Raw genomic sequence first — 20,444 nt, 5'->3', positions numbered from 1 at the left:
TTCGTGTGTTACACGTGAATCTCAAAAAATTTAGTAATATGTAAATACGGCTTTTGCAAAACCCTTGTTGCAGAACCCCTGAAACAACGTAACGAATTCACGTAAGATATAGAATTACATATCGAATTCGTCCACTTTCAATGGTCTAATGGATGCTGTTTACAGAACCGCTATATCTGTTCTGAATGCAGAGCTATGAATTTGTAAGCTTCGTGCTTCTATTTTTTTCAAACTTTCGAATTTTGGAAAATTTTTGTAACAAAATTCAGGATAGAAATCGAAATTTCGCAAACAACCAATACTAGAACTGAACTTTTTCTCTGAAATGCAACAAATTTCATTAATGTCGGTCCAGCGGTTATCTCAGAAAAACGTTTTTCCGTTTTAGGCGTATTTGAATATGCCGCGTCGGAGTGGAAAAAAAGATCGGGAAGCGTCGCAACGCGATTTCCGGAGAGCCTTCTTTTTTTAATGCTTATGATTCTACTGGTGCGACAGCCAGGGTTTCTTGCTGTCATAATTTATTCAACACGGCGAATAAGTTTGGAAATGTAATGCGAAAATGTGTGCGCTATGATACTGATAATCTTTCTTTATAGGAGCAAATAATACTCGTGTTTTGCAAATAAACAGGCTCTTGTGAAATTTTAGCATTATTTGGAGTGCGAAACAGTGCTTACTGTAATTCATTGCTATGAGACATGGCAGCCTGTGACTGCTGTTGAGCTTCATAGTATCATAGTAATCGGCTCCATTGATGCAGCTGTGTCTGGCAGTTAGATGTATACTAATAAATGTGCAATACAAGGCATGTAATAGTGCATATCCCGTCGTCGCCGGTTGCATAACTGTACTAAAGCCTCTTACAGTCACGGTTAATTAAGGTGAAGCAAGGACGCGTAGTCCTCAAACCAATGTAAGTTTATTGCTTTCTTCGCAGAAAACGAAATGATACTCCATTGTTGATAAAGAGATGGAAATATTCAAATGACACTTATGGGGCGCTCACGCTTCGAAATGGATTCACTAAGGTGTTTATTCTAGGTGCCAGCGTTACAAATATGCAGTTGTAGAAAATACGCTGCAATGTAGTCTGTGCTTTTGGCATGTGTGAGCCATAATGATAAGTCACGGCTCGCAGCTGAGGTAACAAAACCTCTTCAGGGTATGTTTAGTCCACCGGAACAATCACGCAGGAGAACCAACGCGGACAGGGTGCGAGTAAGTGTTCGCGCGTGCAGCACGACATAGAACCTCCAGCTACGATCCACTCATGTAATCCGCCCTTGATATAACATTTGGCCGAGGTTGATGTTATTTCAGTCGGTTAGTACGCGACATTTATTCATAATACACACGGCTGTGCGAGGGACACTGCGCCACAACTGCGGCACTTTTTCGTCTTGTGATTAGCGCGCATGCAACAATTAAGGACATTTTTTCGACATCCAAAGGCGATTTAGTCTTGTGGCGGACACCTCAGCAACTCGCTGCGCATGTGAGTAACTAGAAAGGCAAGCAAACCAACGTACTATTACGGTCAATGAGTACGCGAAGCTGACGTGAAAGTTTATTTCCTGTGCAACGTAGCGTGTTAACAAACGCAAACGAACGACACAATGAAATCCGAATACGAGATTTTTTTTCCAGTTCGGAGTGTTGCTCCTGATGGTACGCACCGTATTTGACGATCCGCGACTCGTCACAGGTAGTAGAGCTTTCTCGATTTGTTGAACATTTCTCAGCCACCAACTACCATCACCAAAAGAAACTGCGAAACAGCTCTCGGCGAAATTTCGACGCATCTTCTAGCTTCCTCTTTTCTAACTTTGTTTGCGCCGGAGTTCAAAAATAAAATCGGTCGCTGCGATCGGTGGGAATTGCGAGCAACTTGTTATTGGTAACTCTGACAAATTCCTTTCTGGACTACAGTATTGCGTCTGTAAATAAATTTCATGTCATATCACTTGAAGTTTTATAATGTATGGTTTTGTGTCTTTGATTGACATTTACATGCACCCACTTAGTACCTTAGATACCTCCGACCAGAAAGCTTTCCGAAATAAGGATTCGTAAAGAAAAAAAACACACAGTTTTGTCGCGGGTCAAGTGTAAATTCCAGAAGACAGAAGCGCAGTCAGTATTCTATTGTGTGACCTGCACCACCGAATAGACGATATGCAAAATTCCTTGATAACTTGTTCTACAGCTAAGATGGCAGAGCGCTTGCTTATATCGTTGTTAAGGGTAACAGACAGTTAAAAAAACATTGACGTTGCGTTAAAGAGATGGCGGTAGCGATGATGTCCTTAGTGAGCAGGCTGAGGCCTTATTTACATAATACGCTGAGGTCCGTAGATTTTGTTACGTAGGATTATATGTGTGCACAAGCGCATTTGCGGATTTTACATTGACTGTAGTCCAGATTTGGTGATTTGAAAGAAAAGGCAGTATCTGTGCTTTTTCTTTCGAACTCTGTGCAATAGAAACGTAGGCGTTCTGCTGGAATACGGCTTCGTTAGCTGTTGCACTATCGCTTGCAATGACTTGAAATAATTTGATCTTTTTAGGCGCACCATACCGTTTTCGTTGCTCACGTTTTCTTTCACGCTTGCAGAGGCTGAGGTACGCCGAGGGCCACCGCAGTGGCGTGTACTACGACAAAAAAGTTCTGAAGCTTAAAGACTTGGACAACTCGTTTTACGTGAGCGCGTTTATTTTTATTTACAGCATTGCATATGTTTATCGCTCGGGTAACTTTTCCTCGTTTATTCATATGATCAATACATGACAGCACCCTGCCATGCACGCAATAAACGTTTTCCTGCACAGTCACAATATATGTTAACAGTCGAGAGGACCTGCAGCGAACGCCTTTACAACGAACTGCCATGTGTAACTAATTACTACTCCGGTGCCGCTTCTGCTTTGAGCTTACCTTTACAACGAAAGGACCTGTATAACGATTGATTTCGGAGGCCCCAAGCACTTCATTATAACGATTTCAAAAAATTAAATTCTTAGGTTTTAGATGCCAAAGCTATGCTTTGATTATGAGGCACGTCCTTGTGGTGGACGCCATACTATACATGGATGCTCTCACATTTCGCCCCCATCGAAATGCCGCCGCCGTGATAACGACGTTCCATTGTGCATGGAACGTACGGGTACCTAAACAGCATGTCATATGGGGCCCTATAACGCAAAGCTATTCCAAACTTTTCTATTCCAATTCTGCGATCAGCCCTCCGCGATTGGTCACACACTTTTCTGGACCACCCCCACTTCGCCTGTCTATCGCGCGACCTCACGAAAACCGCGATACCTCTCCATCTGATATGACGTGTACACATTGATTATTCATGATTGCAGTGAACGAAAGAAAAATCGTTCATTCTGATTCGACGCCTTTTCGCTGTTAGACCTCGACTATTGGTGTAAAGATTTAGGGCTGCACCCACTTCATCTGCCTGTCACGCGACATCAGAAAACCGCGAAAACTCACCACGTCAACGTGACGTGTAAGCGTTAAAAACCCATTAATATGCCGAACAAATGTGAATTTTTCTCTGAATAGCCGCAGGCTGCCCCGTTCCGAAAGGAATAAAAGATGGCTGCCGCCAATAGCTCAGGTACTGGCTACTCGCTCCTGCCGGAGAGTATGGGTTTATTTGCGTGTAATACAACTTTTTGGGTGGCCGTGTAACGGTTTTGAGAAATTTTGGCACGTTTACGACCTCATTCTGCTAACTCTTCTTTGCTGAGGATCCGTTTTAGCGTCATTCTTAAGCTTCCGTTGCATGCCGCCGCGATTGTCGGCGAGCCACCGCAAGCTAAGTAAGAGAAAGCGGACGAATGCCGACAACACCCTCTTCATCCGATTATCGATATTCAGTGCAGTGGCTCGGCCCCATCGAATCCCTCTCCACTAGAGCGTGCTCCTCGCTTCTTGTGAGCCACTTAGATAAGACACGCCGCTCAGTGCAGGCAATGTAATTCGTTTTTCAAGCAAACAAAAGTGACCTCCTATGAAACAGAAGAGCGTTTGATTGGTTTGATCAGACAACCCTACGGGCGACTGCCCGATGCTTGCGTCGGCGGTTACGCAAATTTGACGTCAGGAGATTGGAATAAAAGCATATTGGAATAGTTTTACGTTATACGGCCCATGATTATATTGAATTATAGGTATATGACACAGAGGTCTTTTGTTATGGTGTCTCAGATTCTAAGCACAGGGACGTTTGCCCACGCACACATGGCCAAACGCTACGAGGAGACATCACACAGCACGTCACCAGAGTGATTTGTGATTTGTTCCTTGAGCCGTCCTTGCTAGCTGGGTAGCAGCACGTCACTATTGTGACGTGCAGCTACCCTGCTAAAGATGGCTGCTGCTAAAAGATGGCTGAAGGAACAAACCACATGTCACCCTCACATATCGCTCAGACTGCTTGCAATAGGTTCAGCGCGAAGCAAGCGGCCTCACATGCAGAAAAGCGAAAGCACTCTTTGCCTATTTATTTCTTTTGTGGGCTTTTCGTTTTACCTAGACAGACAAAGGAGATGGGACAGGCAGGGAGGTTAACCAGATGATATTCTGGTTTGCTACCCTGGACTGGGGGAAGGGTAAGGAGAAATGAAAGGTGGAAATAATAACGGAGAGAAGATGCAAAGAAAAGAAAAAGAAATGTATGGATGGTAGTGAACGTTCATAGGTTCTACATAAGTTGTACCTGAGCATATGGCTGAGGAAAGGTCTCGCTTCATGAACATGTTGCAAATGTTTAATTTTGCATAGCTTTTCTTTCACTGGGCAACTAGGACACAGAAACCCAGCAGAACCCATCCTCTTGGACTGGCATTTGCATTTGCATCCTCTTGGAAGCGAGTTGCATTCAGCTTATCGCGTGATCATGTTTAGAGGTCAATACAGAGGCGCAATGGCCACCGCCGAAACGTGTCACGTAGGAGTCGTGTATGGCTGCCGGGATCCTCCCTCGCGCATCGCTTTGGACGCGTTGCGCCATCTAGTGGCGCGGCCGTGAACTATTACTCTTTTTTCGTAGTCTCAGAGATTGCAACGGCTAGGCGTCAGTACGCGCTGACGCTGAGAAGAAAGTCCTCCTTCTCCAGCCTATGACCAAGGCTGAACGCACACAGCTTCGGGTTGCCTGTGCTCTTCGACGCAGATTTGTAAACAAACAGTGCCAAAGTGTTTCTAGTTTTCTTCATTTAAAGGACAGCTATTAAAGAGACTATAGAAGCACGGTACAAACTCACTGTGGGCGAAGTGGGCTAAGAAGTTTATTCGCAATAATAAAAATATATGCATGTAGGAACAGGGTGCGCTCGCCTATTTTTTTTCTTTTTACTTTCCGAGCTGTGCCATTAAGGCTTTATTATACACTACCCTTACCAGAAACACTCCGAGCAACCAAGAATGGGTTGATGCCCTGTCGTGAGTCATGATACTTCGCGGTTGAGGGTTATGCCTGTCGTATATAATTTTTCATTTTTTCCGAATGTTGCCAAGGCGCATGCTCTTTACTAAGCGTGTCTCCTCTGGTATTTTCCCCGCAGTGGAATTGGATGACTTTCCTGAAGACTGTGTTCGAGGGCACGCCCACAAACGTTGGTCCCCAGACGAAAATTCTCATCGGCAACGTGAAATATATTTCGGGCCTGGCGCGGTTCTTGCAGAAGCAGTCGAAGTAAGCCGTAAATATATACCCCTGCATATAATCTTAAGCAAAGGCTGGTCAGCCGTATATCATACGCTCTCTAGCGAAACGACAAGAAAGTGGGTTAACCGAGGGGCCTGATATTTATTAATGATATCATAAGAAGACAAGCAAAGAAACCAAAGAAAACACAGAGGAATTTACTCGAACTTACTAATTGGAATTATGAAATTTCGAAATATATGAATTGAAAGTGAATAGAAAAACAACTTTCCGCACGTGGGGAACGATCCTACGTCTTCGCATTACGCGTGCGATGCTCTAACCAATTGAGGCACCGCGGCGCCGTTCCCTCTCCACCGTGACAGTTGGGCTAGTTTGAGCATCGCACGCGTAATGCGAAGACGTGGGATCATTCCCCACCTTGGGCAACTTGTTTTTTCATGCACTTTCAATTCCATTAATTCATCCTTTCTTTATTTCAGTTAGTAAGTACAAATACTTTCCGCTGTGTTTTCTTTCGTGTCTTTGTTTGTTGGCTTCTTGTGATATTGCTACGGAGCAGTATTTGCGATGACAAAGAGGCGAGATTGGTGAAGACGGCGACGACGATTAGAGGCTAGCGCGGGCTGTTGCCTCTTGGCCAAGTGCGGCGTATTGCCTTGTAAATATACTTGTATATAGATTTTCGTCGGCGTCTTCCTACGTAACATATCTTGTGGAGGTGGACATTCCCTGTACCTCGTCACGGAGCTTCGCAGGGGACGGTAAGTCGAGCCTTCCTTCATGACCCCCGGCGACGACAACTCCAACTCCGCCGGCTCCGACACCTGCTGCCACTTCGACGACCTATATCACTCTCCCCACTCCCCGTGATCCTGGCGTATTCTCGGGCAAAGATGGGGAAGACGTCGAGGACTGGATCAGCCTGTACGAACACGTCAGCCGCAGTAACCCGTGGGACCCTACTATCATGTTCGCCAACGTGGTCTTTTACTTTGGTGGCACACCTCGAGTTTGGTTTCGGACGCACGAAGATGACCTCACCAGTTTGGACTCGCCTAAGCAAAAGCTCCGAGTCTTGTTCGGCAACCCCTACGGTCACTAACTTGCCACGCAGAAGGCTCTTTCCGGCCGTGTGCAGACGTCAACAGAGCCCTACGCCACGTACATTGAGAACGTCTTGGCTCTGTACCGCAATGTTGACGCACACATGACTGAGTCCGACAAGGTCTCCGACATCCTCAAAGGCATTGCCGATGACGCCATCAACTTGCTCGTTTTTAACAACGTGGCGACGGTGGATGCAGGTATAAAAGAGTGCCGCCACCTGGAACTAGCTAAAAGCTGACGTATCGACCAGCAGTTTGCCCGTCTGCCCAACACCCCAGCGATATCTTCCTGTGCAGACGCTCCTCGTTCCAACAACACTAGCGATGTTACCAGAATCGTCCGGCGTGAGATCGAGGCCGCCTATCTGGCTGCCTTCGACTCCAGCCCCTCCAATGCACCTGCACTCACGCTTTCCCTCATCCAGGCAGTTGTCCGCCAGGAGTTTGCAAACATGGGTCTTCACACCATCTGCTCGGCCCATCGCCCTTATACCCACCCGGCTTCTTCGATTCCGCCCCGTCCCGCATCTTCTTGCCCACCACGTTTCCGCAACCCGCCTGCATGGCGCACACAAGACGACAAGCCCATTTGTTTTCACTGCCATCGAATCGGGCACATTTCTCTGCACTGTCGCAGTCGCTGGAGTTCCCCGAACCGGTCTACTTATACTGCCTATTCTCGCCCCCCAGGTGGCCCTTCTCGTCCCTATGCTGCCCGCTCCGATAATGCCGCCGCAGATTCTCCTGCGCCGAACCGCCCCTATTTTCGTTCGCCTTCGCCCCAACGACGACACTCTCACTCCCTCCAGCCGCGTCGCTCCTATTCGCCGACTCCCTTCGGATGCCGCTCAAAGCCAGAAAACTATACTATGCAGCACTTCAAGGTGACGCTGCGTTGCTCCTTACGCCGCCAAATTCTCTACTGACGTTGCCCACTCATATGAACCTTCTTGACGCGCAAGTCGACGGTGTTTCTGTATGTGCTCTCATTGGCACTGGGGCGCATTTGTCGGTAATAAGCTCTGACCTTCGTAACCGGCTGAGGAAAATAATCCCGCCCGCCACGACGCCTGTTGTCCGTGTCGCCGATGGCAGAACAGCCCCTGTAATTGGTATGTGTGCCGCCCGCGTCTCCTTCGCCGATCGCTCCACTATCGTGCTATTCAGTCATCGCCCACTGTCCCCACGACATCATCCTCGGCTTACACTTACTCTCCGCACATTCTGCTCTCATCGATTGTTCCGCCAGCAGTCTCCGTCTTGACCTGCCTGTTCTGGATCCCGCTGAACCACACCCCAGTCGCCTCAGTTCCGTTGAATTCGTTCGCTTGCCACCTTCGGCAATGACTTACATTGACTTCGTGTCATCCCCACCAGTCCCCGAGAGTCACTACATCGCGGCTCCTATGCAAGACGTCCTCTTTACACACGAGATCACAGTACCTCATACAGTTTTATCTATTACAGCGAATTGCGTCTGTCTGCAAGTGGTCAATTTTGGCTTGAACACACAAGTGCTGCCACGCGGGATGTCTCTGGCCCAGCTTTGCTCATTCGAGGCTCATTCAGTAGCATCTATTGCACTAAACGACAATTCAGCCCATCCTCGTCTACCATCGCAGTCGGCAACTTGTACCATCGCCGACTTACAGAAAATGATTGCGCCCGACATTCCGTCCGAGCACGCTCGTGAGCTCTACCGCGTTCTGTTACCCTACCACGATATTTTTTACTTTAAGGATCGTCCTTTGGCCCAAACTACAGCTGTTAAACATCGCATTAATACCGGCGATGCCCCTCCTATTCATCGCCGCCAGTATCAAGTATCACCGTCTGAGCGTCAAGTTATCCACTCCGAAGTTCGCAAAATGCTTCCCAAGAACATGATTGAACCGTCATGTAGTCCATGGGCGTTACCTGTTGTACTGGTGAAAAAGAAGGATGGATCATGGCGCTTTTGTGTGGATTATCGGCACCTTAACAGGGTTACCAAAAAGGACGTGTATCCCCTACCTCGGATAGATGACGCCCTTGACTGCCTCCACGGTGCTCGCAATTTTTCCCTCTATTGACCTTCGCTCCAGTTACTGGCAGATTGCCGTGGACGATCTCGACCGCGAGAAGACTGTCTTTGTAACACCCGACGGTCTTTATCAATTCAAAGTGATGCCGTTCGGTCTATGTAACGCTCCTGCCACTTTTGAACGCATTATGAACTGCCTTCTTCACGGTTTCAAATGTTCCACGTACCTGTGCTACTTGGACGGCGTTATAGTGTACCTCCCAACGTTCGCTACGCATCTCGAGCGCCTGTCAGCAGTCTTGGACGCTTTTAGTCTTGCCGGTCTGCAACTCAACTCTTCGAAGTGCCAATTCCGCTGTCGCCAGATTACCATACTTGGAAATCTCGTTGGCGCGAACGGAGTGCAACCGGACCTAGGCAAGATCCATGCTGTTACGCACTTCCCTGTTCCAAAGCGTGTCAAGGATGTGCACAGATTCATCGGCCTGCGAGACAGTCGCCCCTTTCCAGTGGGACGATAACGAGGCCTCTGCATTCTCGCTTCTAATCGACCTTCTCACAACGCCTCCCGCTCTGGCCCATTTCGATCCTTCTGCGCCCATCGAAGTCCTTACTGATGCCGGCGGTCACGGAATTGGCGCAGTACTGGCACAACGCCAGCGCGGCCACGACCGTGTTATCGCTTACGCCAGCAGGCTCCTCTCGCCCGCGGAGCGCAACTATTACATCACTATGCGTGAGTGTACGGCTCTAGTTTGGGTGGTTGCATTGCTCCGCCCATACTTATATGGCCGACCCTTTTCCGTTGTCACAGACCATCACGCGCTTTGCCGGTTATGCTCACTGAAAAATCCTACAGGAAGACTTGGTCGCTGGGCCTTACGCCACCAAGAATATTCGTACTCTGTCACCTATAAATCTAGCCGACTACACAAGGACGCTGTCTGCCTGTCTCGCTACCCGGTAGACGATCCTGACGACGCCGACAGTAGTACCACCAACTGCATTTTCTCTGTGTCTACCTTCGCTAACATCGCCGATGAGCAGTACCGAGACCTACCGCTGCGAGTACTCATCGAGCATCTGCGCTCTACACTTACCGACGCATTCGTTCGCCGATACGTCTTCTAAGGCGGCATTCTCTACCGAAGGAACTTCCTCCCTGACGGCCCTGATATTCTTGTCGTGCCAAAACATCTACGACAGACTGTGCTCTTTGAGATGCATCACGCACCCACTGCAGAACATCATGGGGTAACCCACACGTACGACCGCGTCCGCCGCCACCGCTTCTATTGACCTGGTCTCGCTCGCTCAGGTGATCACACCTCAGGGGCTACCTGCCGGTCCTCTCCAGCCGATCACCGTCCCTGTGGGACCGTTCTTTCGTGTTGGATTAGACCTCCTCGGTCTCTTTCCCACGTCATACTCTAGGAACAAATGGGTAGCCGTCGCAACTGATTACGCCACCCGATACGCTATCACGCGGGCTCTCCCTACCAGTTGTGCCACTGACGTCGCGGACTTTCTCTTGCTTCACATTATCTTACTTCATAGCGCCCTTCGACAGCTGCTTACTGACCGTGGTCGTAACTTCCTCTCGAACGTTATCGCCGACATTGTGCGTTCCTGCTCCATTCAACACAAGCTGACTGCCTCATACCATCATCAAACCAGTTGCCTGACAGAGCGATTAAACCGTACTCTTACCGATATGCTGCCCAAGTACGTTTCCAAGGTACATCACGACTGGGACATTGCCCTTCCTTACGTCACATTTGCGTACAATTTTTCCCGGCATGACACCGCCGGATTTTCTCCATTTTATCTATTGTACGGTCGCGAACCGACCTTGCCCCTAGACATGGCACTTGCTCCTGCTGCGATCTCAACAAGCGAGTATGCGCGCGACGCCATGGTCCTCGCTGACCATGCACACCTGCTTTCTCGTACTCGACTGACGGCCTCGCAAACCACTCAGCAGCGTCAGTACAACGCCCGCCACCATGACGTACAGTTTTCGCCTGGTGCACTCGTGCTCCTGTGGTCGCCCTCTCGTCACGTCGGACTTTCAGAGAAGCTCCTTTCGCGATATAAAAGGCCCTGCCGCCTGCTCCGCCAGCTGACGCCTGTGACGTACGAAATTGCTCCTGTGCGTTCAACCTCGTCCTCTACTCTGGCATCTGGTGATGTTGTACACGTCAGTAGGCTCAAGGCCTACTACACTGCTTCCGATTCCGGCGTTTAGTCGCTCTGGGACGGCGCTTTTGCCGCCGGGGGTAGCTCTACGGAGCAGTATTTGCGATGACAGAGGCGAGCAGGGTGAAGACGAAGACGACGATTGGAGGCTAGCGCGGGCTGTTGCCTCTTGGCCAAGTGCGGCGTATCGCCTTGTAAATATACTTGTATATAGCTTTTCGTCGGCGTCTTCCTACGTAACAATATGTTCTGTAGAAAAGTATTTCTGCTCAGCTGTGTAATCATGCGCGTGTATTGCTACAATATGCGGCATAGTGAAACAATACAATATGCTATTAAAACAAAGATATGCGCCTTCATTTACTAGGAGAATCGTTTTGTATACACATAATAATATACTGGCGAAAGAACTGGTGCAAATGCCTGATATGACGAAACGCCTCTGAATCGTGCTTTAGTGTGTACCATCTATGATACCACAGTAGAGTGAGGTGGAACTGCCTAGAAGACTTACCAACTGCGCCTGGCGATCTTCGAATTTCTCGCTTTTATGGTATGATGCTTATTTTATTATTTTCTCTCGCATTTAAGCAGTAGGCTGGCAAACAGCAGTTTGATTCGGGAGCCTGTACCAATTCATTTGTTTGTGACTTTGGTTGCCACGGAGAGAATGTGATGTCTGTTTCGTTTATCGTTGTCTAACTGGAAACTGCATCCATAATAACTCGCCCAGAAGTGAAAGCCAGTGGGATTAGCTACGTTCTACCTAGTAATTGTACCTAGTGTTCTAGTTATGAAAGCAGAATTTTGCCCCAATCCCAAAATTGGACATCATCATCTCAGTTCACACGGAAAAATGTTGGTGTTTAACCTTGACCTCTGAGGTTGCTATTACAGCCCTTCTGTGCATTACCGACAAAGCTTTAAGTATTGAACGTTAGCTTTACGTTGCATTGCCGATTAGTCTACGTGATTTATATTGGTATTTCACGTGCTTAAGCATCTCGAAGTGTTGTATATTGACAAAGATGTCGTTTGACGTTAATAGTAGCAGTACTCTGGGAGTTGCACCTGTCACGTTTATTGTACGAAGGCTTTTTTTACGTCATTGCATACACTGGAGGATAAGAAAACTTTTACGTCGATTTTCGAGGACAAATGACATCAAAGAAATAAAAATGGTGGGGAGGTTAATCAGACATCAAGCCGCTTGGTTGAGCATGGGGTCGGGGTATAAAGATTTGCGTGAAAAGTTCAAGCGGGTTTCTGTGACGTTACAGACTCACAACCCAACGCAAATGAAGCTGTTACCATACCATATCTACAGATAGTTATTTTACATAATGTTGCACATTATCGCAACATTATATGTAAGCTCCGTTCTTTACATCAAACAGAAAAAACCATGCGCGCTTTGCCGGGTTGGTTATTTTTCGATATGAATGGAAGTACTGTCATTGTTATTAAAATTTTCCGTGCAATATACTCTTAACTTTAGTGTCAGGCAGTATGCTATACATGCTGCCACATTAGACCTGGCGCTGCAATGGCGCCATAGTCTAGCCAACCAACTAGCCAGGTATCCTACCTTGCTTCTACGTGTTTTCGATCCCTCTGTAGTGAAATTAACGAAATAAAAGTGAGGAAAACACGCACCACGAGAGGTATGGCCAGGTAAACCCAATGAAAAATAAAAAAAGGGTTGTAATCCCAAATCAAAATTGGGTGTATAAGCCAATATGAAAAAAAAAATTCCCCACGATTACGATATTTCCTAATGCAAAATTTGAGTGCAGCTCTAAACGCGTTTTTATTTCGCGATACATTGCCTGGCGCGGACACTGTTTCGTGCGGCCCGTTGTAATCGCAACAAAGTGCGGCGCGACTGCTTTGCAAATCGGGAGATCGCGAGGGCAAGCGCGTGGGTGACGCGTGGCCGCGATTCACAGAAGCCACCGCCGACAGAACTCCCTGACTACGCGCGCTTCTCTGGCGCCGTCTCGTAGCCATCGTCGCTTTCTCCATACCCTCCTCCTCCGCTTTCCACCTCATGCTTCTCCTGCACTCTGTGCGCTTTCCTCTCCACGTCTCCACCTCTGCGCCCCGCGTTCGGTTTAGCTTTCACTGTGCTTTTTCACTCGGTTACGCCGCCGCCGACGTTGACGACGACGATTCCCGCAGGAATGGTCGCCCAAAGAACAGAAAAGGAATATGTCCAGTTGTAAATGTTTAGTCTTTCTGTCTCCTTTTGATCTTGCTGGCAATTTTTGTTTGTATACTTTAATTTAATCACCGAAACGAAGTTTATTTCGCCAATCCTTCGAAACGTTTACTGCTAAACAGCACACCCCTACACAATTACCTTCCATTCCCCCTTCGAACCTGTGGTTCCACTACTAGCGCGTTGTAGTCGGCCCAGCGTACGGCTCACGTTTCGAGTTAAAATGCTCCTGCGGATGCTTATATCACTCCGCGGATGAAAAAAAAAGGACGGGGATGTTGCAGGGACGTCATCTACAACTACCTGGGCTATCGCGTGCTGCTGCGCCTCGGCCTGCTCTACCGGACGCACGAGAAACACGTGAAAACGCTGTTCTACCGCTACCACCTGGGCTACAAAACGGAACCCGAGCGGTGGCGCCTCTGCCTGCGCTACGCCGAGAAGAGCATGCCCACGGCCGCCTCCTGGATCTACCACATGTGGATCAAGAAGAAGTTCGGACTCAAAGGTGACAAGGTGCGTGCCTCGTTGAGCTCTCAAACAAGGGCGTTTGGAAGCGGTGGGTCATATTGCGAATCACTTGAGAGGCTGCACACATCACTTCCACACTATTGATTGAAACAGCTTGCGCATGACTTTTTCGTACACGTGGGAGGAAAATTCCCTAAAAGCTCTTTACTTGTTAATAATTGGTATGCACTTCTGGGAATCCACAAGCGAAGGAAACAAACCAAGCTAGTAAGTACACGTTGGTATTTTTCTTGCGCTGTCTTTTTGACATGGAACAAAACGAGTGAAGAGGAACGGTGCGGCCAATTGAATGAAAAGGCGAGCTGCCATCTTCGAGTGAAGTGTTTTTATGACGCTGCTACTCACGTAACGCACTTATCCCGACATATAAAAATTCGCTTTGCTTGAACAAAATCAGTTGTTGTATTGCTTGCGCTTTCATCCAACCCGTTGTGCCGTCCAATTCCAATCGTTTTGTTCCCAATCACAAACTGAGGGCAAGAAAACTATGATGAATACAAATATTGATAATGGATTTAGTCATAGCAGAATGTAATGGCGAAAACAACGAATCAGGACTTGGCACTATATGAATAAGGTAGCGCGTTTAGTTGCCATATGTTGTGCCACGACATTGTTAATTAAACATAGAAAATAGATTGAGTTGGGGAATTGAGGGCCGCCACGATGAAAATGCACCGCTGCCTGTATTGAACTGACTATACCTCGTGTTGGCCTTAACCTTTCACTTCATTTCCTGCTATCAAAATTATTGGACCTCTGCTGACAGGATCGCTCTTAGAACACAGTGCATCCGGAAGCTATTCTCACGGAACGTTTGGACTGTTTGTAAAGATAGTTGTTTTGACGCATGGATGAAGCAATTTTGAACGCGCCCTTTTACAGCGACAGCCGACTGCCTCAGCTAAATGCAGTCAGTTACTCATTACACTCTTCGAGACGCGTTTACTTCAGGAGGACCTTTATTGCATTGTAGGCTGTTTTAAAGTGTACTAGTTTCTGTGGAGTCTGACGTCTGTAACATCTGACGGTTTACAAAACACGAATTGTACATAGTCTGTGGTTCAGCCTGCAATATCTATTCTTTTAACTACTGTCGTTTTCCTTTTTTTTGCCAGTGGTCTTTTTTGGTCGTTTTCGAATACTAACTTCGATACCCTTAATATTGCTGCAGCAATAGATGCAGCGGCACTAAATGGCCTAAGCGTCCATGCAGGCCATACTTTCTCCTCCTGCTTACTGCAACAATTATGTTCGTGGCAGGGAAGACTTTTCCTGCTTAGGGTATTTAAATGACTGCGTTTAACATCTCTGGGGTGAACATAAAAACTAGTACAGCAATTTAAAAATCAATGTCGTTGTAAAATTAATGCTAAATTAATTTAGGAACACCAACGAAATGCATCAAGCTCACATTGTATTTGTTTGTTTGTTTGTTTGTTTGTTTGTTTTTGTTTCGTCTTTACCGTCGCGTGATCTTCCTGACATTATATCAAGTCCGCTACAGCGGACAAAAGCAAACCATCTTACGTGCGCTCTACGTTTGGAAATGATACTCCACATTTAGCTGAACACTATGCATGTTATTTTTGTGTCGCAGCTCTGGATCAAATTCTTCAACGTGTACCGGAAGATCTACGAAAGCGTGGACTATTCCTATGCGTACAGCTACCTGACTACTGCTGACGCAAGAGTGGAGGCTTACCGAAAGGTCGGCAAAACATTGCAGTTCATTCTCTTACGCCCTGTGGATGCAGAACACGCTTCACGTGAAATTAATTTTTGAATGTGTTTCAATCAACGACGCCCTAGATTCATTGTAGCACGTGCACAATCCTACCAGTGTGACGCGCCGAGGAGCTTGACGAGGCAATTCGGTGAGGGGGCTGGTGACGCTGCGTCATACGTATCGGACGATGTCTATGTTCTACTGCGTGTGTGTTTGTTCTCTTAGCGTGTGGAAATAGTATCTGCCGTGAGTGGCGATGGCTAGCGCTCTCAGGGCTAATCTTGCACACTGCACACGAATACGCAAGGCAGTGAAGAGGAGGACGGCCGCCGCGGAGCATATGGGTATGGCTCCCACTTGTGGCAAGTTATTTTTTATTTCGTCCATTTTCACTGCCCTTTATTTTATAGTATCTACATTTAAATTCAGTATAACAACCATTGCTTTACCTTAGGCTTTCTCTCGCGTCTTTGTCGTTTCCTCATACATCGATGCGTAAGAAGTTTTTCATGTACGCATATTTTCGCTAATCTCTCATCACACGCACGCACCCACGCACGCACTCACGCACGCACATACATAGACACAGATAGAAACAGTTTTTTTTAATGCTCAACGAAACTTTGCTGCGTCGATATAATGCCCGAGCACTGCGCGTACAATTAACTAGATGTTGCGATAAAAATGAAACGCCACGTCCATGGCTCCCCTGTTTTGCAGAATTCACGCAGAGCACCCAGAACAAGTAGGGAAACATGTACCTCGACCTCGAAAAAGCCTCCTGCTGTATAAAGATGACTGCAGACACAAAGATGCACATACAGACGCTACCTCTAAAGGGACCGAAAACTGGCCATAATGTGTTGTGAGACGCTGATAGTAATGAAATGGCCACGATTTATAGTGAAAGATTACAGCATGCTGTTTGCGATTTAAGTAGAACTATAATAATAAATTGTCAATTAAATTCTGAAAAACCAAAAAGTGGCGAGGCCTGGTGGTGAAAACTTGGTACTTCGAATGTATTCTGTGAGTTGAGTGTACGTAAGTCCACTATGATTAAGTACAGCATAACTATTATTTAAAATGGCAGTTAGCACGTTATTAGGCACTCGCGCATTAAGCTATGCCTCGGAAATCAAAAGTGCACGCATGGCTACGGCAACACGCTGAACTGGGAATAACGTGTAAAAGCATGGTTTCGTTTTCCATCCGATTGGTTTTATTTTGAGTGGTGAAATACCCAAGAAGTTGGACAGGAAACCGCGATAACACGTAGCTATTATGGCAGAAATACTTTGACATTACAGAAAACAACTCTCAGGAACATCGACTTTTAAACAAAATAATACTTTCTCACAGCTTCGGCCGCACTTGTCTGCCTCCCACTAATGCCGGCGTATAATCGCTATCGCGCTCGCCTATCACCGTTTTCAGGATGCTTCTAGTGAACGAATACATCGGTTGGGCGATCATAATTTCTAAAATGGCGTCGCCAGTCATTTTGGGCTCATCCACGGGAACATCGCATTTCTACAGATCCTGATCGATCTACGCGCCAGTTATCGAAATTTGTAAGCAGCGCTGATTCGGAAGGCAGATTTTCAGCGCGGAGTTTGGCTTTCTTCTCCGAACCGTTTCAACGTTGCCGCGCGTTGATATAGAAATATTCTGCCTGTTCTAAGCGTAACAGTTCCTATCTGCAGGAAGAAAACATCCTTCGCGCGGGATGATTTGCCAGCGGCCGTGCATGGAGCCGTGCTATGCACCGACAGAAGGCCGGAAGTCGACTCGGCACCCTGCCAAACTAGCCACTACGGTTTAGGTTTTCTTGGGCATCTCGAGGAATTTATGTACATAGAAAGCTGATATTTGGTGGAGTATTGACGTGGTAGCGTTAAGGACCCCGTGTCGCAGGAAATCCGGCGTCGGCATCGGTGGCGATGCCCGTCTGAGAAAATCCCGATACACGCGGGCCCTACGCGTGGAGCACATGCGTTACTAAATTGAACGAATTTCTCATAGTAAAATGCGTAAGTAAATTCGTAAAGTACGACTTACACACAATCTACGGACATAATAGCGTCTGATTGAAGCATAATTCTTTCTGTCTTAGTAGGAGCGACCCGTGCCGCTCGATTCCTTGCAACACCATCCAGTTAGCGGTACAAGATAGTCTTAATGGCAAAAAAGATTGAGGAGATGTACAAAAGAATGCTAGATAAAAAACATGTACAGCATACCTGATTAAGTGAGGCAGGCTGGGTGACCAGTTGTCACCGTCATGTTTCAAAGGGGACATCATTTAATAATCATCATCATCATAGTCACCGCGGCAGCAGCGATGCCAGCCGTGGAGGGGAAACAAAAAATAAAGAACCAGAAAGTTCTAAAAATGGTACAGCGCAATATACAAAAGAAGAAACAAGCCGAGCCGCCTAGATAAAGGACCTTTATCTAGGCGGCTCGATAAAGCTAGACCGGCTAGATAAAGTTCCTTTATCTAGCCGGCTCGGCTTGTTTGTTTTGTATGTTGCGCTGTACCATTTCTAGAATGCAATACCAACTCGCCCAATCCTCAGCCCTACAGAAAGTTCACCTTCGTGCACAGCCTTCGCCGCCAGCGTTTCCAGGAAAACATAACGGTTGCAAAACTGCAGTTGCCGGGAAGCGCGAGAAGCAGTAATAATCTTTCAGTGCTATCGCATTCTACTATTAAGGCGAAGCTTAAGCATCCTCCAAATTTTTTCACATGCTCTTGGATAAAGAATTGATATTCTATATTTCTATAATTTTGTTGTGCGAAACAACAATGACGTTTTTATAGAACTTTTTCTTTCTTTAACGTATGATTGTTCAGATGTCTTTCGTTATTTTTTTTATATATAAATATGGTTCAGGACTATTACCATCGGAAAGAGAATTTATTGTTTAGCAATATATACTACATTCGTTAGAATCTAGTATGCTGTATGATAGAAAAAAGGTTCTTAATTTTCTTTTTTTTTTTTTAAATAGTACGCGACCCTAATCTTTGACTTGGGTGTTTCTTAGTGGCACTCGCGTCTGGCATTGATGTTCCTTAGGTTGAGCGAGCAAATGTCTTTCCCTTGGCCCCACATGCGGGCGACGGGCGAGGGAAGGAGACGAGGAAGCACAGCGCACGCCACCTGGCGGTGCGTAGACCCCTAGCGAGCGGCGCACGAAGGGCAGCTTACTCGCCGTCTACGGTGCTGACGTCAGAGCATGTAACGAGCGCACGCGCGCAGCTGTTGCGAGCGAGCGAGCGAGCGAGCAGGTGAAGGCAGGAAGAGCAGAAGCGCGAGAGGAAGGAGTGACGTCACATCTGCTCTGCTAGGCTGATGTTCAGTCTATGCCAGTCAATTGTGTTCTACTAGTTTGCCAGTTAAATATCGTGCCACCTTCCTGTCCGTGACGTCATTCGTGACGTCAATATTTCCACTTTCTAATTCCGGGTTTCCAGGAATTTTGCCAAAGTCGTGCTTACGTGGCGGTTCTCTAAATTCTACAATTCTGTGCTTTTGCGTGCGGTAATCAGTGATTTCTAAATAAGTCAGCTTGTTACTAAGCTTCTGCTTTCATTTACCATCTATAATGAAGCCCATGAATTTCGTAGTACTATATTTTGTTTTTTTTCTTATTTATTTTGAATTTCGTCCCCATTCGTCTGAGGAGGTGATCCGGAACTGATGCGCGAGAAACAAGTAGTTGAAGCGCAGTTTTGCGCATGTTGAGTAAAAACTAAATTTTGTGTCTTTGATGCACTGTAAGTGCATCTACATGCTTTGTACCGACTGTTTTTTTTTTTCATCATGTATGCATTTCTTTCTTTCCTTTTTTCTTTTTTATATTGCTTGTTGTGGTATTCGGTGATCTTTACCATGGTGTTCTATATTGCTTTGCCCCCTAATTGTGTTTGAAATATCTTGTTGCTAAGCCCCCCCCCCCCCCTATGTAATGCCCGTAAGGGCCTTTAGGGTATTTGAATAATAAAAAAAGTATCACACGATGCTCATGCCACTAAAAAAAAGTATTTACCAAATTGCCCATAAACTGCTCCTCATCCAACGGGCCAGGAAGATGTTACGCGCAAAATTTATCGAATTTATCATCGCAGCCCCTCCTCAATGTCCATTCGCAGTAGTTCAGGGTAAAGACTTAACGGGAGATAGGTTTCAGAACACCTGAAGTTATTTCTTAGGCATTTAACTCAAGCTAGGTTGATAAAGTTCCTAGAAACCCTAGAATGTTGAGCTTAAGGTCCACTCCCTAAAAAAAAAAAAGAGAAAAAAATAAGCTGCGCTGCACAGAAAATATGGACTGCAAGAAGAAAAACGACAAAAACAAAAGATTATTGAAACTTCAATCGCTGGCTCTTGCAGGAGCATTCTCGTTATCAGCGCAAACCGAGGTAGGTTATGAGATGCCCGATGCTACTGCCTGCTTTAAGTCAGAAGTATTCTCCGGGGAGGGCGCTACATTCCAAAGGAAAGCGCCGAAAGCGGAATGAAGATGTAGCACCGCAGATTCACTCGTAAGAAACTCGCATAAAATCAGCGATACCAGATGCATTTCTTTCGCCATAGAATGCGTCGTAATCTTAATTTCTTGTGGTTTCGCGGAAAAAAAATTTTACGATCACATGATGTTACTTTATGAAATCCATTGGCACATTTCTCAGAGAATGCGCTATTCATGTGTCAGTCATTTTCGCTCGTGTGCAAGTTCTATTCGTGGTGTAAGTGAGCATTTGGTCAACGTTAAACAATAGTGCATCACTTTAGGGTGATTCACTAAGCTTTATGCAAGAAGTGTACAAGAAGTCGCAACTACATCTAACCCCACATTACTGTGCGAAGCGATTACGAAGTGCTCTCAGAGTGCTAAAAATAAGTTTAAAACGGATAATTGTGGTTGCGGGTCG

At 46.5% G+C, this 20,444-nt stretch overlaps 1 protein-coding gene across 1 annotated transcript in view; it reads left to right on the top strand.

Annotated features, from left to right (window-relative positions):
* LOC142576513 (neprilysin-1-like) overlaps window positions 1–20,444 on the top strand; it is a 76,733-nt gene that overhangs the window by 31,946 nt on the left and 24,343 nt on the right. The window contains exons 9-12 of the mRNA XM_075686665.1: window positions 2,618–2,704; window positions 5,584–5,714; window positions 13,524–13,755; window positions 15,371–15,481. Of these exons, the coding sequence (XP_075542780.1) occupies window positions 2,618–2,704; window positions 5,584–5,714; window positions 13,524–13,755; window positions 15,371–15,481 (561 nt within the window). The remainder of the gene's footprint in view (window positions 1–2,617; window positions 2,705–5,583; window positions 5,715–13,523; window positions 13,756–15,370; window positions 15,482–20,444) is intronic.

Source organism: Dermacentor variabilis, chromosome 3 (genome assembly GCF_050947875.1).
Source record: "Dermacentor variabilis isolate Ectoservices chromosome 3, ASM5094787v1, whole genome shotgun sequence".
Lineage (NCBI taxonomy): Eukaryota > Metazoa > Arthropoda > Arachnida > Ixodida > Ixodidae > Dermacentor > Dermacentor variabilis.
Note: the sequence above shows the minus strand (reverse complement) of the source record. Positions and strands in the feature narration are given on the sequence as shown.